The sequence below is a fragment of the Anoplopoma fimbria genome, chromosome 24, assembly GCF_027596085.1.
Source record: "Anoplopoma fimbria isolate UVic2021 breed Golden Eagle Sablefish chromosome 24, Afim_UVic_2022, whole genome shotgun sequence".
Taxonomy (NCBI): Eukaryota; Metazoa; Chordata; class Actinopteri; order Perciformes; family Anoplopomatidae; genus Anoplopoma; species Anoplopoma fimbria.
The window spans coordinates 8,899,657-8,926,491 of record NC_072472.1 but is presented as its reverse complement, the minus strand read 5'-3'; the positions used below and the strand labels follow the sequence as shown (position 1 = coordinate 8,926,491).

Here is a 26,835-nt window from a genome sequence, read left to right as displayed (position 1 = left end):
GTGTGTGTGTGTGTGTGTGTGTGTGTGTGTGTGTGTGTGTACAGAAACCAGGGAGACCCCCATGTGTTACTGAATAACTTGTAGTCATGGTTCTCCTTTAAATTTTTTCTCCTCCGTTCCTGGGTACTACATCTGCCACTACCATCACCAGCAGCAGCGCTGCTTCTTGATGTTGTGGTCGGGAATACGCATGCGCCCGGCATTGGAATTACTGCACTGGGAAGAATAAGTTGGACCTCGTCTGTCTTCACTAAAAGAAAGAAAAAAATACACATAAGTATGGCAGTGTTCAGAATAAGAAGGATGAGGTGTTTCTGCGTCTGTTTCTTCCCTCTGGTGGTGTCCGTGATGTGCGTCCAAAGGTAAGTGAGAGCTTCGGAGGATGCTCCACTCATTTCTTTTTTTTTTTTTTTTTTTTTTTTTTTAAGTGTGACTGTGTTACAGACGGCATGGAAAATACTTGGACACTTTATGGTCCAAGAATGTCTCGTATTTAAATTCCCTGTGCACCCTTTTCTCTCTTTTCTCTCCCATAGTGCCGGTGTCAATGACCCTAGCAATATGTCTTTGGTTAAAGAAACGGTGGATAGACTGTTGAAAGGTTATGATATACGATTGAGGCCAGATTTCGGAGGTAAATGAAATCGTATTATCATCAACTCTGTTCTAGTTTTCGCCTTGTCAGCCCGTATAATAGTACAGTGTTTTAATCCCCGATAACTCAAATGATAATTGCGATTTCGGAAAGTGAAAGAGACGTTTCTTATCAGATTCTTCCACAGTGTATGACATTTTTTTTAATTTTTTTTTTTTTTAAATGATACAGTCGAGGCAAAAATGTGTCAAAACAACCCAGAGTAGCGACATGATGGGAGAACACATGAGTGGTTGGGAGATGAGTGTGGACGATAACATACACCATCTTATCTATTTCAATGAAAAATCCTAGAGGAAAAAAAAAAAAAAAAAAAAAAAAAAAAAAAAAAAAAAAAAGGTGACTGTCAAGTCCCAGTGCTTGCCTATTGGAATTTAAAAACATTTAGGTGCCAATCTGTGTTTATGTTCATGTTTTTTATTTTTTTATGACGGAAACATGTTTAGGGTAAGGTGATTTAATGTCAACAACTTTTTAAGGGGAATCACCAGCACTTAACCGCACCTCAGCGCGTCTAATCCCACCCGGAATGAACACTGTAAACTATTATCCGGCTGACAACAGCTACATTCAGTGTGTTAATGTGTGTTTTCATCACGCACATGTTATCCACCGTCTATTGTTAAATGTGTCAATCAATCAATCAATCAATCAATCAATCAATCAATCATACAGGCTGCACGTTATGTACACTATATGTATTGCTTACTGTTGTTTTGACCTGTTCTATAGGTCCTCCGGTTGGAGTGGGAATGAACATAGACATAGCCAGCATAGACATGGTGTCAGAAGTCAATATGGTAAGTAGGCCATCATCACCTCTACTTTGACAACGGGAGACCACTCTGGACTAATGATCCCTGCTAAGCATAAACCTCCCCGGGGAATACCCTCCCAAACCACCGGGGAAACCCCCCTCTAAATGCAGGTCGAAGTAAATGTGTCTTTACCCCATCGACTTGTTGGTATGAGAACTCAAAGGCAATGTTCGTTTTGTTTGAGGGTTGATTGCATGAATCCAAACTCTTTAGGGTATTGGAATGGATTGACATAGATGGGTTTTTTTCTTTTTTTTTCTGTCTCATAAGCTTATTGCTGCTTATATTGACTGAGCAGGCACAACACCAATCATCACTAATCTCCCAAAACAAATTATATTGGGAAATAAAAGTTCAATTCAATCACCACTTTATTATTGGGAGTTTAAGTAAAGTTAAGTATTAGCCTAAGTCTTTACTCTGGTTATTTTTCACACACTGACATTTATGTTGCTTCATGAGAAATGTTTCAGATTGTCTGTTATGGCTGGTTTATTACGCTTAACTAGAAATAGAGACAGTGAGGAGAACTTGAGAGCTGTGGATATGAGAAGTGGAGATTAAGTTTTGCTTCATACAAGTGCACCTCCTAGTGATGAGATATTGGAACTGCACCTTGTTTTACAGAGAAACTCAAGGCTGCCATTTATCTTCATGGATGGTCAATCTTAACACGTATAATACAGTTGACAAGGTGAGAAATAAATATGCATCACATTTTGATGCGTAAAAAAAAAAGATAATACTCTCACCTTTTTTTTTCTTCTTTTGTAACATTGTCTCTTTCTGTGAATGACCTCTACGGTTTTAATTTACAACTTATGTACATCCTGCATAGAGGCCTCCTGCTGTTGCAGTTGTTTAGGTGTTACTAGCCATGGTGAGTCATGTTGTAATCTCAGGGCATGGTTATGCGCTGGAATATTTTTGGCAGCAGCACCCAAAGGCTGTTGCTCATGTTGTTATCTCTGTGCTCCTGTGGACTATGTTGATGTGTAGAGATGAGATGAGATGAGAGAACAGATGATGCCATGTCTATTTGCATGTATTTACCCAGAAGACCAAAGGCACATACATGGAATTGCATACAAAATGCAGGTCTACAGAGCCCTCCAAAGTGGGCCTTGAATCCTTAATTAAAGACATGTTTTCCCTGTGTAATAGATGCAAGTGCTGGAGAGATGGTGTGTTTGTGCACGTGTGTGTGTGTGTGTGTGTGTGTGTGTGTGTGTGTGTGTGTGTGTGTGTGTGTGTGTGTGTGTGTGTGTGTGTGTGTGTGTGTGTGTGTGTGTGTGTGTGTGTGTGAAAGAGTTTCTGCAAGTGCAGTATGCATGTTGTTAGAGTGCACATGGGATGCATATCCAGGAATCAAATACTTAAGTATTATGTATGACGGTATGTGTATCTACATCCCAATCACCACATGCATAAGAGATGTTTCATGCAATTTGTATATTGATTTTCTCAGAATAAAGGAAGGTATTGATTTAAATGGCCACTCAATTGTGTAGGCAACAAGCAAATGTTGATATTTTGGATATTTGTTCTTATAAAATAGCATAGAGCAGATTGAAATCCAAGCAGAGTGAGGAAAAGGGGCACAAGCTGTTTTGTTAGCCATGGTGTTGCAAGTATATGATGTACAGCATTACATGTCCAACAACAGGACACTCCAAAGTTTGTTTGGGCTGTGTTTACTATTTCCTCTACTGCTATGATCTCCTCTGGGCTACAACTTTCAGGAAAAAAAAAAAAAAGTAGAGTATATCCCAGCTTCATTACTCCTACCCAGAAGTGCGTCACGGCCGGGGCTTATATCCACACACACCCACACACATGGCCAAATTCAAATAAATCCCACTCTCCATCCAAACACACAAAGCCAGTGCCGCACAGCTTCTTTGATCATCCAATTCCTTTGTTAGCCTTGGCCCACTAAACACCCTCTAATGTGAAAGGGGAGTCATTACCACCTGACCCATTGGAGTCTCATGAAAAGAAGAGGCCACATGTGTGCGTAATGGTTTCGGCATCTTTGATCTGCTCCCCTTCCTATAAATGTAACCACTTTTCAGGATAGCAGCTGGTGTAGAAGCACTTTCCTTTCTTCCATTTCCTCTCCCCCATCTGGCTCTCTGTCTGCCACTTATTTTGGTGTGGGGATGGAACCATCCTGTGTTCTTTCTTTAGAGAGCAGATGAGAAACAGGGTAGAGGATAATGGAGAGATGTCAACGAGGGTGTATGCAGCAGTGTCCTATGAGCCATTACGGCAGAGCAGGACACCCATGCTTTGGTGTGTATTAACAATATATTCTTCTATCGACCACCACTGCTCTCTGTTGAAAGCCTCGCATTAAATTCAGAGACAACAACAATTGAGAAGTTAGTGAGTTAGTATATTTGTTTATTCCAGGGGGGGCTTTTAAAATAACTGCAAAGAGATTCCTCTTAAAACCCATCTGTTTTAGCATGTTGTTACCCATGTCACAGAGCAGAAGCCCATTTAGGAACAACACAGGCCTCTAGCTCACTTTAGATGAGTCACCAAACCAAGTATGCAAGCCTTCAAGAGTGAGTGCCCGCAGAGGACTTAAAGTCCCCTCCATTATTAAGCATTAATAAGCATTTCTGAGGTCCAAATTCACAACCTGGACTCAAGCATGTTGCAGAGCCTAACCCAAAAAGCGTATTCTACCATTTATTTTTTTTAAAAGACAAGCGTCTATAATAAGGTAGTGACTGGCGACTGTTTAGATATGCTACGGCTAAATCTGTGCACCAATAGGTGGCTTAACTGAGTCATATACTATATAGAAAACTACATGACATGTCACTTGGGCCTGGAGCCGGACATGAAATGGAGGCAGTTGCTGGTGTTCATTACATACCCATAAAAGGTCACTTGTTCCTTGGTGTCAGGGCCAAGGGTTACGATTTGATTGTGTGTAAGACCTAGGAGTCATATTTTTCACCTCTGTATTCATGTGACAGAGAGAAAGACAGACGGAGATAGATAGGAGAGAGAGAGAGAGAGAGAGAGAGAGAGAGAGAGCTCTGACATTACCAAGTTACCATGTGGAGAGCCAGAAGCGGTGCTGGTGGAGGAGAGAAGGTCATGTACATAGTGCTGCTGAGGGTTCATTCTGCATGACTCAGAGGTGGACATACAGATAGGGACACACACACTGAATACCAATTTCATGTTAAACATTCGACCCAAGGCAAGTGGCTGGGCGAGCCTTATTTCATGCACTGGTCAAAGAAAGAAAGGAGAATAGTAGGCGTATAGTGGAATTGGTTGATTTCTTTCTTTGTCCTTCTTCCCAGCAATTCTCTTTTGTGAACTTTCTTCGACTACTGCCATTTAAGTTTCAATATTTGCTTTTGGTTGAGCTCCTGAGCACTTGAATCCTGAGCCAACAGTTTTCACAGGGGGAGAAATACTCCCGTCTGAAGATGAACTAAGGTTCTTATCCTCTTCCAACGGGCAGAAATACCATTATTGATGCACACAAAGGTCAAAAGGAGCTTATTGATTGTTGGAGAAGGACTGTGAAATTCAGAGCTCCCCCATTTTTGTACCCAGTTATTTTAGCCTCTCAGCAAAAGATGTTTCTGATAGGATGTATGCCATAAATTCATAAGGAGCACACTGGGAACTACGTCTATACTTCATATTATACAAATGGTTACATTGTAATTGATGTAGGCTGAAAGCCAAGAGATCCTTTCCAGCTCTTTGATAATAAAAGGCAAGGGAGATTGGGAAGTACTTATAAGGTATTGCATAATATCTCATCTGCATATCGGAGAGCTTCAAAATGATATAAAGTCTGCATCTTGTGTCTAGATCTATTTTAAGACAGCCTTCAATTTTATATTGCTGGTGTGGGCAGGCTTGTAAATTGATGAGCAGGAGGCCTCAGCCAAAACAGTAAGTCTATATAATTTACATTTTTTCAAGGCACAGATTTAAACATTTAATGACCAGTTTATCATGGCAATGGTGAGGAAAACCTCACCCTAATCAGCTCATTGTAATGTTAATGATACAAATGAAAAGATGGATGATATAATTAAACTTTGAAGATAATGGATGCAATGTAATTTAACTTTCTTGATAGGATACAGAGACACTATTGTCTCTTTTGTCAAAGCACACCCACTTTTGTCTGGCCGGGTTTCACCAAAATGATTCACAAGGGTTGATCGCTGCAGTCTTTGTCAGAACTCAAATTATCTCCAAACTCCTGCTCCATGATGGTTGCATAGTAACTAAAAAAGAGTGTCGAGGCAATGTGCGAAGATTCACAGACTGAAACACATTCCAATTGTGTGGAGAAATAAATACACTCCAACTTTTTCTTCTATTTTTAAATGAACTGCCAAACTCTTCAAACTATCTCCACACTATATTCAAAACTGGTAAGAACTTAATGAGCAACTAGGGATTGGCCTTCGTCCCCAGATGTATTTTTGGGTGATAAAGCATATATTTAATAGGTACAGTTTAAGATATCATTGTAATCCACAAAGCTGTAGATGGTTGGTTCGGTATTGTGAACCCAAACCAACCAACAGTTTACTTTGTAAACGGTTAATCACACCAATGCAATTATTGTGTCGGCTGTCAACGGTAATAACAGTTCTCAAAACTGCTACATTAAAATATTTAGAGACTGAAGTCCTTTGGAGCATTGCTTGCAGTGTCTTCTTTCTTATTCACAGTCTATAATAAGCCTGCTACCATATAGTGTAGACACGGGCATACTTTGTACTACACTTTGCATGTCTCTAGTGAGAATGTACGCTCTCTTTTCTTTCTCTCATACACACATTCTCAAATCCTAATCCCTCGCTGTTCTCCAGTCCTGCTTCTTCATAAACTGGTATGTTAACGTAGCCTCCAGGAAAGTAGCTCATCTAATTACGTAACAGACCGAGCGGAGACAAACTCAACCAGGGTTCAGCAAGGATTTGATTTGTTGTTGCAGGAGAGAGGTGGAGAGAACATAATGTATGAAGAAAGCCCCACTCTAATGATAACAGTATTGATTTATTTTCATTGCTAAGGATAGATGAAACATTGGTCTGAGTCATCTCCTGCCTCCTGTTCAAAGAATTTTTGAAATAAAAGACAGCTTGAACAGGATTTAAAATATATGCCACTTGATTTGTGGTTTAGTGCACAAAAGAAGTGACCTCATTGCATATTTAATAACTTCATGTTATGAGGGAAGAAAGCAATAGACAATTTAGACCTGAAGAGTACAATCCCGATTTAAACAATTGTTTTAAGATCAGATGTCATGGTAACCTTATTGTTACTGTTAGCAGTGTCCCCTTTATATTATTACTATACAGACTCTGTTGTAACTGGGATGTACAGCAAGACAATCAAATCAAGAGTTACAAAACAACAATGGGCCTGTATCACCAACCGTTCCTGAGAAGAAATCTCTTCTTAAAACCCACTCAGCAGTTTTCAAGAAGATTCTGACATTCAACAATGTTTTCTTATTTGGGATGTCGTCTTAGGTAAGAACATAATCTACCCACACTCAAGAGTATACTCACACACATTTGAGTGTTGACATGTTTGTGCAAAATAATATATATTTTTTCTCAATTCTACAGTTGTATAATTTAGGATTTAAATAAAAGTAATATTTGCTCCATCATTTATAGCATATTTTAATATTTGTTTTGTATGACATATTTTACAAAGCACTATTGTCTTTTAAAATATAAAAGCACTACACTTTCACACATCAAACTTTTCTCAGCACTTTTCTCAAGAAAAAAATCAATTTAAAACTTAGGAGGTTATTGGTGAATGAGGCCAAATCTAACTGGATGAATAAATATTGATAGCTTTTGATATATGTTAGATTTAAATATGTCTTTTTTTCCCCTTTTTCCAGCTACTAATTGGAAGCAAAACAAACTGAAAACACAATTTATTATCTCCAAGTTGATTTGGCAAATTTGTCAGCAACAGTTAACTCATAAACATTCAACAGACAAAAGCAACATTAGAATTCTGTTGGAGTCCTTTTTCTTTTCCTTAATGTAAATTCAATATGCTGATGCTAAATTCTCTGTTTAGCTGAGGATAGTGCAGTGTTGGATGACAATTAACTACAGGTTTATATTTATTAAAGACACCTTCCACATAAGCTTTAGTCATTTGACCTAATGCTATGCTAGAAATGTTGATAGTAAAGATGGTTTCTATAATTTTAGGTAGTTCTATTAATGTTGTTTATGAATGTTTATTTTTGTGGTTAGGTTTGATTAAAATGTGTTAATTTGGTGGTATAAAAAGGGGATGTGACATCATGATTGACAGCTGCGTAGCCATGGAGCCATAGAATCAGGATTTGTATGGAACTTTAACTTTCCATGACCGTGTCTATTTCAAAACAAAAAAAGATCTGCATACAAAGATCTTTACATACAGACTGTCTATTGTTCACACAGTCACTGACCATATTGCTAGCTAGCTTAGCAAAACCTCCTGACAATAAAGTTAGCCAGCACTGTTAGACCACCGTGTGTGTTCATATCCACACGCAGATAACAATTATTAAACATAAATCCAGAGTTTGTGTAATAGAACATAACTAAACATATATCATGGTGCTTTTGTAGCAGCTATGTGGCTCTTACGCTAACTAACTGCGACCCTGCACTCTGGCTGTATGACTGTAATGTAATGTAATGGCTGCAAATTATATGAAATGCTAAAAAATGGCAGCGCCTGTGTCAGGGATATTTTGGCTTCACTTTTTAATGTGGCAGGAAGTGAAGTCCCGTCGTTCATTTATAGATACAGTCAATGTTGTAAACTGATCAAACGCTCCCAATGTAAGTCACTCCCTTAAACTCTTCACTGTCCAATGCACAGATATGACCAATGCAGTAGGTCAGCTAGACCAATCTCAGGTCTGATACCAATTATTTAGGTGATGGTGGGTTATATTCATTCATACCATTAGTATTTTAGAGACATTTTCAGCCAAATTACTGTGTGTGTGTGTTGAGTTTAAATTTCACAACCCTTTTATTCGGCCACTACTGTGTAATTCTGAGTTTCAATTTCACAACCCTTTTATTCGGCCACTTCCCTCCGTTTTTCCCACCTGAAGTTATTGCCAACAACCTGCTACACTTATCAACAGATTCAGCAAAGAAAGAATGAGGAAAAACATGAATTATACACAGGAGTTGTATGGATTGGCTCACATACGAATACTGAAAAATACGTACAGCAAGCTTGTGCATAGGAAAGTCACAGGGGATGTTTGTTGCAGCAAAGGAGGAGTGGTTGAATTGTGTGAGTGGAGTGCTGAAACAACCCATGCCCCAACTTGCATTATTCATGCTGGAAGGTTTAGATACATGTGCCTCCCTATAGAGTTTTAGTAATCCATTCAGATTACACTGTGTGCCACTTGAATGCAGTAAAAGGACAGACATTAAGTGGGTTGTTTGTATACTGAAAAGAGGATTTCATTGTCACCAGTGAATACATTACATATGGGCAGGTGTTTACCCATTAGCAGAACCAATTAACTCAATGTAAATAATGATGAGGTGGCGGATGTGTTGCTGTGATGATGATGGTGATCATGGTGATAAAATAAGGACACAAGATGATTTTCCACTTATTATGGAGGATGAGGAACAAGCAAAATATAATTAGGATAAATATATGTAAAATGATCAACAAAGTGCCGTCATATGAGAGCAACTGTACATTACACATTAGATCAGTGGGAGCATCTGCCTCCGCCACTTGAATGTGCTAAGCTTTGGGTAGGCACAGCCAGAAGACTTGGTATTTTTTGTGTGTACTTGAAAGCACTTTATCAATTTCCAAGTGACGTGGAAGCGAGTTCAACATATAATAAATGTGAATGTAGAATAATGAGATAGAATAATGTTATGTAGGAATGATGTTTCAACCTGAGGTGTATGTTATTATCAAAGCAACACTAGGCAAGTGAATTGCCTGAAAGTCTGTTGGTAATATTATCTATAGTTCATATTCTGGAGCCATACCTGAGCGTTTATCAAATTTGGCTTATTCCTTTGAGTTGAAGACCTCAACTGTGGTTCAAAAACTGTCGAAACGTAAAATGAGCCACTGCTGGGAACATATTTCTTCATTACAATAAACTTCATCACTGCAGTTTTTAGTAGATCCCACAAACACTGTTCTGCTGTTGCAAATGGTGCACCCCATTTGTCTTAATACACAACTGAAAATAGTCACCAACAAATGCACTGTTTTCTCCAGTTTGAGTAGTATTTGCCCAAAACTCCGGTGCCTATACTGTTATTGGAAATATTTTTTTTTCAAAAGGACCAAGTCAAAAAATATATTTATTGAATTAGATTTAAGATAGACAGTAATTATGGGCATATTTTTTTATAATAATTATGAGCAAAGATTTACCAATAGGTTAGCATTCACACTCTTTCTAAAGCAAAAAAGTGAAAATTAAGTGGTACCAAAATCAACGTACAATTAAGCTGGAGGTAATTAAGTATTTTCGTGGTCAAAAGACAGGTTGTTAAAAACAAAGTCAATCATATAGGGCAAAACAAATCCAAAATACTGAGGGGTGTTAGGCAGTCAATCAAAAGGCAGGCAGATGGCCATATAGAAACAGCAACAGACAGGGAAAACAGAGCAGCAAGGAAACAAGACCACAGAAATAGTCTGACAGAGGCCAACATGGACGGATGAGGTGCGACTGGGTGAGCAGGTGACTGAGTTGTGTGTCGAGCACGACCGGGGAAACTCAAGTGCAGCAGCTGTTGGCGCATCTGAAAGATGTTAGAAGAATTCAGGAAAGAGGAAATAGTGCAAAAGAACTAAAGGCAGAGGAAGGAGGAGAGGTAGACGGAGCAGCTGTCAACCTGACAAGATTACCTCAGATTTTTGTGCACTCAAAATCTCATAAGCTGTGTGTTCAAAGATGTTCGTGAAAATGGTGACTGAAGCGTTAGGCGGTCATTATTTCTGTACTCAATGCAAATATCTCTTTCAATCACATCTGTACAACAGGTTTGCCCAAACTTTTTTCAATTTTCATTCATACCTTTCCTCCTCGTTCAAGCAAAGTGTGCAACCTTGCAACACACTCTTATGTATCTTTTTGATCTCTCTGGATTGTGTTCACTTTTTCTCTAACTCTTTATCTATTTAGTCTCTACATGTACATATTTATGAGCCTGTTCAATTTTTCAACTCGGGCAACAAGCTGAGCTGTTATATATCCAGCAACTTTGTCTTCGAGTGAAATATCTCCACAGCTATTGAATTTATTGCCAAATAATACTGTATGTTGATGATCTTCTCACCATGTATCTATTGCACCATCATCAGGTCACAATCTTTTGATTACAATCAATTTGATAACATTCCCATCAGTCACAGCTGAACTTTATTAGTGCCAATTAGCAACAGTTAGCATGCTAACCCACCTAACATGGATGACATGGTAAATAGTACCTACTAGCATGTCATTACACTGATTGCCACTTTGCCTAAATATATCCCCAGGGAGCCACCAGCGGGGCTTCTTTTAGCACCCATGTGGGTTCTTTTCCTGTAAAAGGAAATTAATCGACACAATGTAAAATGACGAGTGGAAAAAAAAAATTATACAACAAACAATTCCTCTTTGATAGAATTGTATGCTCAGTTGTGTTAAAACAAAAATTCTCAGACCTCTTTAACAAACTAACTTTTAAAGTTGACTCCATTAAGATATCCTAAGAACGCTGCTGCAACAGTTTGTTGTATGTGAAATAATTATGTATGTGTTTGATCAGGATCATCACCATATTACTGCTTTTTTGAGTTTTGTTAAATAACTCATATTTGGATATCTTTTGAGAATAATATGCAAAATCTAACATTAATAATTTAAGTGACATACACCATCGCAGTACACACACACACACACACACACACACACACACACACACACACACACACACACACACTGTCATAAAGTAGTAGAGATGTACTGACTAAAACCTTATTAATGTTACAGACACTGCTTATTGTACAATTAATAACGCAGCTCTAAATGTCAGTGGAAGGAAGGCGTGTAATCAATTCCCCCAGGTTAAACAAGCTCACTGGTTAGCCATCTGATTTACTGTTGCCTGTGACAGTGAATGATGATGGTGGATGTTTAGCCATCAGAGATGCAGCTGTAGGTCTAACTGTTAAACGGGAGCATCTTGTACTTTTGGTGGGCAGAGCGTGGGGAATTGATAGCATATTGCCATTGTGTGATTTGCTCATTGCAGGGCAATATATTTTCCACACCTGTCCTGTGTCAAGCTGATGTTATTATCTCCTCTGTTCCTCACTCACTGTCTGGTCTGTCGCACTTATGCGTTCTCTTGTGCCTGTTTGATAATGACACTAGGCCGGGGGCACTTCTGCAGGGGGATTAGACAGAGTTATAAATCGAATTGGGTTAATCAGTTGGCCTACCATTTCAGTAGACATCTCTACATTCACTAACCCCACTGCTCTATGCAAAGTGCGCTGCTCGTTATATGTTTCTTTTCAAAATAAACCTCCATGTTTACAGAAAACGTGCAGTTTCGGCTCGTTACGTGCATGTAGTCTCTTTTCAAAAATACACTTTCAATGGAGGTTTACTTAGACAACAAAACTACTTGGTTTTATTTTGCTCTCTGAAAACTGTTGCTATTTGTTTATTCCTTCCCGATTGCCGAGTTGAGAATATTTTTTCATGCCCTAATGCCCTGCACGGGCCACTCTTGGGTTCATACTTGTGTCATATAGTTTTGCTCTCTGTCCAGCATCAAGCAGTCAATAAATGACGAAGTAAAGAATATGATAGCTGTCTAGCCATGTCTGTCTGTGCACCTGCTGACGGGTTGACTAAAAAACACAGACGGACATCCCAGCTGTGGGAGCTGCCTCTGCCCTGTCCACGCCGGGCTAGTGCTTAACCCAATGTGGGATTTGCCTCTGCCCTGTCCACGCCGGGCTAGTGCTTAACCCAATGGAGGAGCTGCAGAGACAAATATTAATGTTTGGATTTATTAAGAGGGACAACACAATCTTCTGTTCGCCAACATGTTCCAAAGTCTGTATAGCCAGCAGTTATTCACAAAAACAAAATGAATGACGCAGAGTTGTGTGAGTGCCAGCTAGAAAACATTTCAGCTCAAGGGAGAAAAGGTCCACATATCATAAGAATTCATGAATCTGCTTCATAAATCTACACAGGCAAAAAGTGCTACACAAAAACACAGCCCAAAATTACTAAATGGCTTAAACCAAAGGCTCAATGTCTATGTAAACAGCATCATGCACAGTGGTGATCAGTGTTAAATATTCACTGACAACTATTTGGCTTTGACAAGTGCTGACTGGAGTCTTTTTGTCAGTTATAGAGCTGATGTGGCTCTTGTCCAGGTGATTATTTATGAATTAGAAGTTGTGCATTATCTCAGACCCTCACAGTTTGCTGTGCTCATAAATCACAAATGATGAGAACTGGAAAGTGCAGTATGTCTTTGTGTCATTGTGGGTGTGTCATTGGAGAAAAAAAAAAAAAAAACCTTGATCGATTGTAGTTGACCCTCTCTATAGTTTAGAAAGACCCCTGACTAAATGTATTAATTAGTTTAATAGAAAGGACATGTGATACAGAAGGATCATTGGGGGTCAGGGACAGAGGAATGATGAAAGAGTCAAGGATAAGGAAGTCAATAAGGAGTCGACTTTTCAACTTTGGCAATATTTGAGACACTATTGATGAGTTAAATACTGATGATTTTCTTTTTCATAAACTTCAAAGCGCATTGCTTCCAGCAAATTTAAACATTCTACCAATCCTGCCTAGAGTGTGTAAGCAACCGCTCTTTGCTGTGTTGAGGGCATAACACTCATCATTGTGTGGGACCTATTTTTAGATTAAGTTAATCAAGGTAATATGTTCAGACTGACACACTCAGTATGATATCCCATAAAGTGTGAGTAGAGTGAGATTGCTTCATTTCGGCTCATCCCCCGAAGTGAACGAACAGAGGTCAAAATCATGGATGCAAGTGTGTTTGCAGCAGAGGAGGCTGTTCCATTACGTGGTCTTCGATTTTTGAGAGGCAAGAGGATCAAAATATTGCTTAATTGTACGTCTGATGATTAGCAGTATTGCCACCCAACACCCATACACCTGATCCCACTCCTGTAATCAAGTACACAGAGTCAGACACAGTAAGACAGAAAAGCTCCTAGGCTAGTATGAAGCAGAGGCCATGACATAATAAGGGTCATGAGGTAAAAAAATATCACTAACTTTTATCCTGCATTACACAGTTAAGCTTAGAGCGGGGTATGTCCAGGTGTCAAACTGAAAATTAACTAAACCTTAACCTTTTTATTTACTGTTGTTTGTTTCCATTTTGGTAGACCCAGCTGGAATGTGGACTCTGATGATTAGGAGACAAAATCTCAGATTATGAGAAGCTCCTTTTTTGTATGATTTCTATATGGATTCATGGACGATCTGTTCATGTCTGAATCTTGAATTTGGTTATATTTCTAGCCTTGCAAGGACAAGTAAATTATAGCCAGGGCAACATATTCTGACACTAGTGCGTCAAATAACGAAGTTTGGTCAGTGGCACTAGCCTCTGAAGTTTTTCATGTCTCAGTGACAGCATGTCAATATACACTTGTTACTTTCCAAACTGTATAGGAAGTTAGGTTAAGGCACTGAAACCACTTAATTCAATTTGGGAAAAGACTGGTTGACATTAACTTGACTGACCAAGACTCAGAGGAAGTTAAATGTGTGTAACATTGCTATCATGGAAGATTTTATCATGAACATTTTATCACCCAGCCCCTACCATGTGTTATGCAATTATATGTAATACTTTATTAATTTGCAGTTTCCCCATTTACATTTGGCCAGCTGTTTTAAAGGTAACCACACTGGAAAGTATTTTCAGAAAGATGCATTTTGGGGGGGTTAGACAATAACATTGTGGAGGAAAGGCCAACACAAAAGAGACAATTCTGCATTCTGAAAAGTCTTTATTTGATATGTTTGAGATAAATGTGTTTCCGAGTTGCATTGTGGGTGTGTATGTGTATGGTAAATGGTAAATGGACTGTACTTGTATAGCGCTTTTCTAGTCTTCCGACCACTCAAAGCGCTTTTACATTACTAATCATTCACCCAATCACACCCATTCATACACTGATGACAGGAGCTACCATGCAAGGTGCCACCTGACCATCAGGACCCTAACTAACATTCATACACATGCAGGAACAGCCTGCGGGAGCAATTTGGGGTTAAGTGTCTTGCCCAAGGACACATCGACATGGACTGCCGGAGCCAGGGATCGAACCGCCGATCCTCTGATTGGGGGACGACCCTGCTCTCCACTGAGCCACAGCGGCCCTGTATGTGTGTGTGTGTGTGTGTGTGTGTGTGTGTGTGTGTGTGTGTGTGTGTGTGTGTGTGTGTGTGTGTGTGTGTGTGTGTGTGTGTGTGTGTGTGTGTGTGTGTTTCTTACAAGCTGAATAGCTTTACTCACATGGTTCTGCTGTTTTGTCTTGTCATCAAAGCTTTATAATTGGTGTTGCTGGTCTCTGTAGTGTGGCTCATGTCTTGAACTATCACAAGGCTTCCACAGTGTGGGGGTACTGACAGTTGTCAATGGAGCACAAGGTTCTGCTTTTTCACAGCTTGTCAACATACAATAAGTTGATAATGGCCAAAAAGGAGAGGGAGGAGGGTGTGGATTGGTTTTCACACAGCAGCCGAACATGACACTGAAACCTGATAATGGGATAGCAGAGAGCGGGATATATGGCAGAAGTTGCTCTTGGTCCGAGTGATAAGTTTGCCAGTACTTCCCTTTTTACTTTTTACATTTTTACTCATATGCTATATACCAGAGATTTGCAATTTTACAGTTTGTCTTTAGTACAATTCTACAAATCTGAAAAAAGAACAAATCATTATCTTTACAGCCTTGCCTCTCAGGGTCTTAGGTTAGAGCTATTGTTGTAGTTCCCTCTGTCATTTGAAACCACACAATTGCACAGTTGGTAAAATGAAGCCAAGAGCAAGTGTTGCTGTTGTCTATTGGGCTATTAAAGGGAGTTTAACATTAGCACCTATGGTTTAGATGAAGCTTGAAACAGTTTCCAGATTATTGTTTTTGTATTATTGAGCCTTATATTGACTGGCTGTGGGAGTGAATTCAAAAAACAAGAGAAAAAGAAGAAAAAACCTGGACTAGAGGTTAGCCATGTATGTGTTCCTTATGGATACTTCAATTTCTCCCTCTTCCGCATCTCCCACTCATGAAGATTGCCTCGAAGAAATGTATGTGCATCCTTTTGTATTTATGTATGGGGTTATATTCTGTGCACTGATTCCCTAAGAATATCCTTAGTGTTCAATGTATTTGTAGCATTGTAGTACTGTAAAGTGTTTTATTGCTTGTTAAGTAGCTGGAGAGCAGGAAAGGTAGTCGACTCCTATGTTTTGTCACCATCTATTTCTCTAGGGAAGCAGATTTTGCACTTTTAAATAAAGTGTTCTCTGCACTAAATGATGCCAGTCGGCCCTCTATTAGACCAATATCAGACTTTAAACCAGAATTAAAAAAAATAAAACAAGTCTATAATCTTGATCTCTCTCACCAGTTAAAGAGTTCAGCTAGGGTGAGATGAGGAGAAGAACCACTCCCTTGAAAAACAAATAACATTGTGAGGATTAGTGTTAACCATGATGCATGTTCGTGTCTGTCGAGATGCATTTTCATTCCAGAGTACTATGGATATTAAGGCTTTTTGATGCTCAAATCAAATTATTGTTAACGATAATTACTCTTTGTTGCATGCATTAAACCTTTTCTTGAAATACTTTAATCAAAGTGTTTAACATGCAAAGTACTTGAACTAGCACAAAAATATGAAACTATTCTCATCACACCAATAAAAGGGCTGATTATATAAAATTGAACATGTTTTATACGGTAAATGTTGTATGCACTTGTAGACCTTAATCAGGTTAAAGTGGACTATAGTTCTACACTTATCCTTTTTCTTTTTTTGAACACAGAATAAATGTCGATTTCTATTAATTCTAAGAATTATTCATTTTGCTCATTTATTTCTTATTCATCCATGCTAGACAGTTAATGTCACTCCAAGCTTTATAAGAGGCAACCTTTGTCATTAAATACTGACGAAAAGAGGACTCTTGTCAATCTGCACAGTAAAAGTGAGGATCTTCTTTCCTGCATCAACAAATAGCATTCCTATAGGATTAGATTGAAATCACATGTACAAGCTCCATGAAAAGTCTGCTGTTAGATGTTTTTTGAGAGATTACTTTAAAACATTGTCCTGATTGGTTTTTTTTTGTTCTATGTTTTGGGATTTTAATATATATTTATACCTCTGCCTGATAGGTAGTCGGTACATCCACTAAAGTTGATTAATTTTAAAACAAAAAAAAATCTGATAAGGTTGTAAATCTGAAAATGTTCCTTTTTAGGAGTCAGTAGCCTGAAAGACTGCAAGCCGGTGATGTTATTCAGGAGTGTATAAAAATGACATGTTTTAGTAATGTGTTCAAATACATTTATGAACTGTAATGCTCAAAAACCTGCTGCTCCCCTCTTGGCTAAAATTGGAATAAATTCACAAACGCTTTTAGACATGACAATCATTGGACCGCCTAGATTTGTCCCCTGATGGCCCTACGGTCCAGTGGTGAATCTGTAACTACACAGAGGTCCATGGCTATGCAAGTGCACGAGCACAAACACACACACACACACACCCCCTCACACACACATTCTGAAGCTGACCCCCTCCTAAAGCACCCCTGTGTCTCTTGTAGGTCATTCAAACTGCGAGGAGATATTGCTTCTTCTAGGGTGTCCTTGCTCAAGGAGATACTGTATGCAGGCCATCAAATCTGGGCTCACACAACTCTGTACATAGACGAAGAAAAAAATAGATGCACAGGAGACACGCATCTGGAACTGGATTTGTTCAGATATAAGTTGATAACCATTGTTCTGTACTCACTCAGGCTCTTTGCGCACAATCGATCCACAGATGTCTATATATTGCATTATCTCATTGTTGACAATGTGTATATGTGGTGTGTGTGTGCTCCTTGGTACTCTGTTTGAATAGCAATAAGCTTCTTCCTCAGTTCCCCAGACCTCCATAATGCATGAGCTGTGGGACCGCTCCAGCGGATCAGTGTATTTATATGTGAATTGTGTACGTGGGATAGTGAAAGGGCAGCTGTCTGATGCTTTAGCAGAAATTTTGGCAAGTTTGTGCTGAAACAGATATACAGCTACGCATCTTTAGCTGGACAATGACTCAACTCCCCTACTTCACGCACACACATAAACTCTTCAAGTAGGAGAAGCAGTAAATGGGACAGATGACATGTGCAGACACAGACTCATTTTTTCTCCCATCTCTTTGGCCAGCTAACCTTCCATCTAGTTTGATTGACAGCTGAGAGTGAAATCGCCATCAACTTCCTCCCTGTCTTCCAGTGGGCTTCAAAAGGCACCCTGACAATTTGCCTTCTGCTCTGCCCTCTCTTCTCCCCCCCCCACACACAAACACACACCCACACACCCACACAAACACACAACCATCACCAACCCTCCCTCTCTTGGAATTGCTACCCCACTCTACTCCTCTCCGAGGACACAAAAGGGCCTGCAGATGCTCCAATCGACTCTAATAAATTGTATGTATTCAGTTAAGGTGCACCACTGCCAACTGGCAAAGCTGTGAACCTGTGCTTTGGAAGAGCTCTGAGGAGGGAGGAAAAGGTTCCTCTAAATTTGATTCACCTTCAGCAGCACGCTCTCTTGAAAGCAGCCTCCAGGCTGGAGTAATGATGAAAGAGCAGGCTATTGAAGTAAAATGGGGACGTATAGAGACAGAGGGATAAGAGACACTGGGAGAAAGAGAGAGAGAGGAGCAGTGTGATGGAAAGGGAGGTTAGACAAAGTAAAAGTAAACAAACAAGAATCTGGGCATTATTGAAATCCATCATTGAGTTACTGACATGCTATGAATAAGGAAAAGGCCATGATGGAAGAAAAACACAAAAGGTCTAGTAGCTTTGGTCATACCAATCAAGGCATTTCAGTTATAGATATTTTCTTTTTTATAGATATTTTGATTTATTTTAGATCGTGCTGAAGCTGTCAGTCTGACTGTTGGGTTAAAATATATTAAAATGATATGTTCTGGAGCAAACGGGCCAAATCAACCCCTGCAGCAGCCCCTGTGTGCTTTCCTGTCGCAGATTTACAACATGCGGTGCACAAGCTGTTCCAGATACAGTGCTGGATCCTAAGGACTCCATACACAGATCCCCAGAGACTGGGAAATATATGTCACTCAGCACTGTGGGGACGGGCTTGTTTATTATTAGGCCTCTTTGGAAATGCTGTGCCCAAAGCCAGGTTCCTCATACGCTGTCGCTGACGGCATGAGTCCTGTGTGAGTCACAAAAATTGAAAGCCACTTGTTGTTGGAGGGCTTTTTGGAGGAACTGAAGTCGGGGGGGGTATGGACATATGACTGAGAGGTGGAGTGATCACATATACCAAATAAAGGTATTGCAAAGAGAAGAGCAGAGTAAGAAAGACAGAAAGAGGATGGAGGTAGAGGAGGATTCAGAGGCAGACTGCTTTTGGATTCAGTGCCACTCTTCAAGGTCAGTGCACTATAGAAATAATTTAAAGTGACACTTACCTCGTTCTAAAAAGCAAAAACAAAATATTAAAAATCACATGTTTGTCAATGTTTGATAAATATCAGTCCATGCAATCATGTGATTGATTTGGTGCCCTTTTACCTATATGCAAAATATGACAATTTTGGAAATGAACACTCCAAAGCTCTATTGTCAACAATCTTCGAAGGAGGATATATTCAAATCTGAATGTGGCCCTTCAGAACCCATAAAACACCTCAGAGGCTTAATCCAACACCTGTCTTGTTCTCTGGACGTCTCCCTCACCTGTGTCTGTTTAGTGTGAACGATCTAAGCCATTCACACTCCCCACCAATATATTCCCACTGTCCTTTTTATACCGCATGCACATAGACGGAACAGCAGGTCCTCTGAGAATGAGATGGATGGATGGATGGAGAGGGAATACAGGAGAGATGGGAAGCTGTAGAGAGAAGTAGATGGAACAGGGTTTGTGTAAAGGAATGAAGGGATAATGGGAGATGAAATAGAAAAAAATGATATAAAAGAGAAAAGGGGGAAAATGTAATGGATGGGACAGAAGAGGAAAGGGATGAAAGAGGAGGGAGATAAAGTAGCGGAGGGAGGTCATTGCTGGTGCTGAAATCAGAGACTGGAAGTGAGGAGCTGGGAGAATAAAAGCAATTTGCATCACTGCTCAATTGAGCTTTCCAGTGCCTTTCATTTACTCCCCCTCTAAAAACCCTCCCTCACCCCACATCCATTCCAGCAAAATCACCACACCATTCCACTGCTCTCAAATGGAAAACTGGCTTCCAGGGTAGTGGGAGGAAAGAGATATATTACCAGTATTCCCTATTAAGTCTTCCTCATTCTGAGCCCTCTGTCGTTTTCCTCTCCCTACAGACTTAAGCCTCCATTCTCCCTCATCTCCCTCCCATCACTCCCCAACTTTTGTCTTTGTTATCCTGACTTTCTCAGACTGTACCTTACTTTTCTATTCCTCCCCCACCTTATAGTCCACATCATACTTCCCCTTTTTGTATGTTTCCTTTCTACTTCATTAAATGACTGCTTTCAGAGAAAAACAACAAATTAGTTTCTCATTTGTTCAAAAGGTTCAATATGACCTTTTGATCTTTATCTGAAAATGATGTCTTCTGCCTGTAAGGAGCAAGGCAGTAGTCATATAGTGTTTTACAGAATTGCAAATCCAAGAGGTTGAGGTGGATAGATCTTTGTTGTTTTCTTTCAATATCACATTTTAGGTTGATTTGGTGAACTTATCTTGAACAGTTGCTAAACATCCAGCACGCACAGCAACATTCACATTCAATTGAAGTTGTATTTCTGCAACCTTGTAAATGTAAGTATATTGTTTTTGGTCTCCACTGACTACGGAGGAAGTATCTGGCTCCTCACTTCATGCTCTTTCATGTTCACCTGCTAGTGTTTGATTTTGCCTTTCTGCCGTCTGTGTTGGGCAGGTAGCCCACAGTGGGTATAAAGAGCTTGTTCGCTGAAAACAGCTTCCTTCTTTGGCTGAAAACGACACTATGAGAACAGTGAAAGTTAACCAGCGCAGTAAAACTAACAGGTCTCAGATCTGAAACAATGAGCTGAAATCTGCTAGAAAGCTCTGTTTAGAGCTTACAGGGAACTGCAGAGTTGGGTGATGACTAAGTGGATTCATCATTATGATCGACCCTTTTCACATTATAAATAGTGATGACATCCATTGTTATTAAAAAAAATATTGAATATAATCCTCTTTAATCAAGCCAAATGCTGCCTCAACCTAACCAGATCAGAAAAAAAGCTTCATACGTTGTTTTGTAAGACAAAGAAAACAACGTATTTTGTCTTTAAATTTGTTGGGACTTGCTTTAAAAAGATATAAAAGAAATCCCATCTCCAGGGACAATCGCAAACTTATCAATAACACACAAAGTACAATTTGTAAGAAGTCTCAAACAGTGTAACTAAATAAGTCTAATATTGATTCCCTCAAGCTGCCTCAGCCCAAGATAAACCATGTGTTGCAGGGGTGGAGATGAGATGTGAGGGGTTAGTGGACAGGGCAGCTTGAAGGATGAGTGGGGTTGACAAGGTCAGAGTGGGCAGCTGGAAAAACGTATTTTTGTCTTGATTTCCAATTGTTTGTTTGTCTCCACAAGTTAACACTGATGTATTTGAAAAAGTAACAAAAAGAGGAAGTTGTATTGTTCGTATTTGTTTAATACTGAGACAATAAGGCTATAGATTGTTCATATTCAAGGGCAATTCCTGGCACAGACAAGTCTCAACATGCGCAAAGCATCTGACTTGTTATTCATTTGTGCAATGTGAGACTGTTTCTAACACTTTTATGAGACTCACTTTATGAATATCCATGTCAAGAAATGTCATATTTTGCCCAATTTTGCTGCATGAAGAACTGACTGACCAAGCATTGTATTGTATATATAGCATTGTCTGGAATCATTGCCTCTGTCTGAGAAATCTGCCCCCACAGTGACTCTGGCAGTAAAATGTGCCCTTTCGGTATTGAAACACAAACTTTGCAAGTTTGCAGACATCATCTGGATGGGGCTATAGAGCGTGTAGGATGGGCCTTGTCACGGATTATGTGTTCTATTAAAAAAAAACAGACCTCCATGGTAGAACATGAGGTCATCAGTGCCACACAGATTGGCAGTTCCCACCATTCACATTATAGAGCACCTTAAAAGTCAACCATCTCATCATATATCATACATCTGTCATTTGCTGTCCACAAGTTGAAATTCGCCACTCACCAGCTCACCAGTTATTTGCTGAAGCTGTTTTCTTGACTGATTATGAATCAGGTTACCACAACAATATCTCGTGGTGATTCTTACAGCTGTTAGGTTTGCTCATCTTGTGCAATTGATGGGACATTCATTTTTTTTCATGAGTGAAAGAAATTCTGAAATTCCTCATCTAATTCTAAGTCATGAAAAAAATTATTAGAAATGATATGACAAGGCTTAATGAGATGTTCGATGATTGCCACCAAAAAGGCATTTTCTCTGTAAAAACATGGAAATAGCAGAATAACCTTGTATTTGTCTTCCTTATAGACTATATAACTTTTGAGGTCTAATATCTGGGTTGCTTTACACATGCACCAAAGGATCCTTGGCTGCTAACCTCAACTGCTTTCATATCAGAAGAGACCTTGGTCCTTATGACGAATTGAGGCTTTTTACCCGTTTGTAGCTTGGGGTAAGATGACTCGAGATGTCGAGGTCATAATATCAATGTGTGTTGGCAAATCATTGTAGGCTGCTTCAATTGCCTCTCACTCGCTCAGATAGGTCTGAGCTACTGCAGAGCGCTGATGAAACAGCCTCTCTGAGTCTTCAGCATATGCCGTCAGTGGGCCAGGTGAGCGGAGTCAGATGATCTAACAGCGCCAGATTCTCCCCCAGCAGTGGAGCGCACCCTTGCAGGCGTTTGATGATGATGTAGCTGTAGCTAATGTGTCATGTGATCAGAGCAGCTCTATTAAAGATGCAGGTGTTTTACATAAAGGATAGAACTTTAGACCTCATTTGAAGGTTTGGATTCTTTTTTTTTCCCAGAACAGTACTGTACATTTATATCGTCAACAAATGTCATTTTCAGTTCTATAAATTATATTTTTGGATTGAATAGACAATAACAGGAAATATGAACAAAAGCAATCACTGACAGATTGATTAATTGACTGAATGGCTTATATTAAATAGCTTGTGTGTTTAACAGGATCTGTTCGAAATGTATTTAAGCAAAAAATGTGAGAAATTAGGAAACAGCACACAGGAGGAGGCGTGCTGTGGAACTGAACATTAGTTATTAGTAATAATGGACTCTCGCATTCTGCAACGGTTTAGAGTGAGAGAATATAATGATCACTTTGTAATGTCCTTTCCTTGGCAGCTTGGCAGCACAGCATATCCTGCACTCATAAATCCAACATCATTCTTCTTGCATCACTCTGTCTCCTTTCCTTTATCTTTCCCATTCTCTCCCTCTCTCCAACACAGTTTATGTACTGATGCTCATTATGACTGTTGTTATGACAGCCTCCCTTGCACTTACATGCACACAGCCGCTGCAGTTATTCTGGTGATTTACAACCTCCTCCTCCTACAGTGGGAGAAAGAGAGGGGCACACTATAGCTGTCTTTGACAACAGCTTTATGTTCACTGTAAACTAGCCACAGTGGCACTCCAAAGAGCTAGTCCCGCAAAGCAAACCACAACTTCCTCAAGTATATAGGCCTGCAATAACAGGCTCTCAGGGATGACAATGGAATAATTCACTCTTTAATAATTACGCTCCACGCCGCAAAGTAGCCTACCTTCTTATTCCATCCTGGCAGTCAGCTTTTTATCAAACATCTCACGGCTACTTAAGGGTACTTCCAATCTAAAACGTGGACACTGTGGTGAGGAGGGCGGTGCGTATGCCTGAATGGCTGATGGCTTTTTTCAAATGATGCATATTATGAGTGCTGGGGCTGGCAAGTGATGTAATATACAAGATCATGACTCTTGTTATCTAATCCCTGCTCTTAATATATTGCATAGGACATATTGCAATATTACATATTGCATCCACAGTGGCAGGCGACAATCACAGCTGCATTTGTTTGCTTCTATATTATATTAAAATCCTGGAAGATAGCATTTTCAATGTCCACATTTTAACAAGTAGAGCTGCAGCGATTATTTATAAATCTATTAGACTAATAAGTTAATGGATGAGAGTAATTTTTCAAGAAAAAAAGTAAATTCTCTGATTCCAGCTTCTTAAATGTGAATATTTTCTGGTTTATTTACTCTTCTACAATAGTAAACTGAACACTTTTGAGTTTTGGACAAAACAAGACATTTATGGACGTCATTTTGAGCTTTGGGAGATACTGATAAACATTTTTCATATTTTTTTGACATTTTAAAGACCAAACAACTAATTGAGCAACTAAAAACTTAACTTAACTAACTGATAATACAAACAAAACAGGATGAGACACTGTGTGTACATGCGAGAGCGTGCCCACAAGAAAGAAATGTAGAGAAGCCTCTCTGATGTTTCATACATCACAGTAGACGCGCCTGCTTGATGCTGCGTATTGATGAATGCAGCGATGGTAGTTAGGGAGGACTACATGGCAACAAGCATTTCTTCTGCCACATGAGCTGCAGTACACAGCAATCCAGAAAGAGTGTGATCTGTTACATAACCACCGAACAGCGATGGAAGTGTTGCGAGAGCAGCACGTGCAGCCAAGGATCCTTTGGTGCATGTGTAAAGCAACCCAGATATTAGACCTCAAAAGTTATATAGTCTATAAGGAAGACAAATACAAGATTATTCTGCTATTTCCATGTTTTTACAGAGAAAATGCCTTTTTGGTGGCAATCATCGAACATCTCATTAAGCCTCGTCATATCATTTCTAATTATTTTTTTCATGACTTAGAATTAGATGAGGAATTTCAGAATTTCTTTCACTCATGAAAAAAAAAATGAATGTCCCATCAATCCCATTACAGTTTTTCAGCCGGGATTTATGAAATCAGTCTGTTGAACGCCAGAATTGGCGCCAGACTTTTTATGTCTTTTGAATTTTTCCCTCTCGTGGTTTTCAGCTCCCCAAGCCAAATAAGGTACAAATAGCAACATAACAAAAGCTATTTGTCAAACAAGGGCTTCACTGAGAAGAGCTGCCCTTGTTTTTCAGACTCCACCCAGTCAATATCCAAGCCTCCAGTTCCCAAGGTGCTGTCGGATGTCAGATCTGTAGCCGACGGGCATATTCAAAAATGCATGTTCAGCCTCTTTGCCAGGAAGTGGATGTGCCAGTCATGACAAAAAGTTCCCTGAGACAGCAATTTTAATTCACTTCAGTTTTTTCATGGATGATTGGTAGGCTTCGTACTTCAGTGAGATACATGAGCACCTGACTGCTGGCTTGACTGTTTTAGCGCGTCCTAGATTTAGCGTCATGGAACTTAACTGCAAGTTTTCAAACTTCCTCTCTTTGTTTAGGAATTATTAACCTCTTGTATGTGTTTCAGGAATTTAGTGTGTGTCATCATAACAAGCCACAATGTATCATTGTATAGTCCCAACGGCCTGAAATTTAGAACAATCATCTCTCTGAATGCTTTGAATTTGGATATTTAAAGTACAGTAAATCTACTGGTCTATACATTGGGAGGTTTTTTTGTACAAAAAAAAAAGGTTAAAATTCTGTGTTTTTCTCACCATGATGCTTTGTAGGGGTGTATGTGCAAACCTACTTGGCAATACAACATTTCTGTTTCTGATGCATTCTTGAGGTCCAAACGGTGGATTAACATCCTCATAAAACATTTACCAAGCTGATTTTTCTTTTAAATTTTGAAACCTGCATCGTTTACATAAATATTTGCTATTTAGCCTTCTTCCTTTTCTCTATTTCTTTGCTGGATCACAAACACAAACTGCTGATCAGCAAACGGCACAAAACCGTAACAGGAATGTGTATTGCATTACCCGTAGGCATATGCATGTATGTTGTAAAGCATTAGGTACAAATACCACAGAAAAACACAAAAAACATTGCTCTATAGCACTACTAGTGGTAACTCTAACCTACAAGTGTCCAAATAAAATAAATCCACACAAGCTTGCCTCAGTAACACACACAGATGGTCTTCGTTCTTCATACTTTAAACACACATGATGAAGGCAAACTTTTATGCCCAACACACTTTGATGTCTGACTCTTCTATGTAAAACAAACATGTGCCGTCTTTGCTTGACTTGTTATGTGATGCAAGAGGATGGTCTACCATTCGGATTGTTGGAGGAAAAGCAGAAGAAAATGTTATGCAAGTACAACATAGTGAGCTCATTTCACAGGCAATACTTAATCCCAGAAAGACAACATCTGTCGAAGCAAATAGAGCATATAGGAGATAATTTAAACAGATTTTTGAGGTTGCTTGGGGGCTATTTTAGTTGGTTCGTCATATTTTAACAGACTCAGACCTACACATTCTCACACAATGGGTCAAACAACATGGTTATAGCATGGTTGACGTTTACTTCACTGACTAATGACTCACATGAGGGAGGCCTAACAAACAACTTACGTGACTAGCGAGTGACAAACAAGTCACGTTTTCTAACAGCCGTCTCCTGGACAAAGTGTATTTGTTAGACCCTTCCACCACCACCACCACCCCTCCGGACGGTCCGGACTATCCTCATTTTATACTGAGCCTTGTATACAAGCGCTAAACACTGACCAAGATGCGTTATTTGAAACGTTGTGAGTGAGAACGGTTCGCTATGTGCATCACTTCCACACAATGTCAAACAATAAATAAAACAAGCAAGCCCAATACATATTTTTATCAGATATTTACAGACCCAAACTCTCTCTCTCTTTCCCACACCACACACACACACACACGCGAAAACCAAAACCATCCGTCTCCCCGTCTCTCTTCCCCTCTCTGACACGTAAACACTGTCTGTCTAAAACTCATGTTTCT

At 39.5% G+C, this 26,835-nt stretch overlaps 1 protein-coding gene across 1 annotated transcript in view; it reads left to right on the top strand.

Moving 5' to 3' along the window:
* The first annotated feature begins 279 nt into the window (after positions 1-279).
* Positions 280-26,835, top strand: part of LOC129113498 (gamma-aminobutyric acid receptor subunit beta-2-like) — a 53,518-nt gene continuing 26,962 nt past the window's right edge. The window contains exons 1-3 of the mRNA XM_054625830.1: positions 280-362; positions 537-634; positions 1,388-1,455. Coding sequence (XP_054481805.1) covers positions 280-362; positions 537-634; positions 1,388-1,455 — 249 coding nt within the window. The remainder of the gene's footprint in view (positions 363-536; positions 635-1,387; positions 1,456-26,835) is intronic.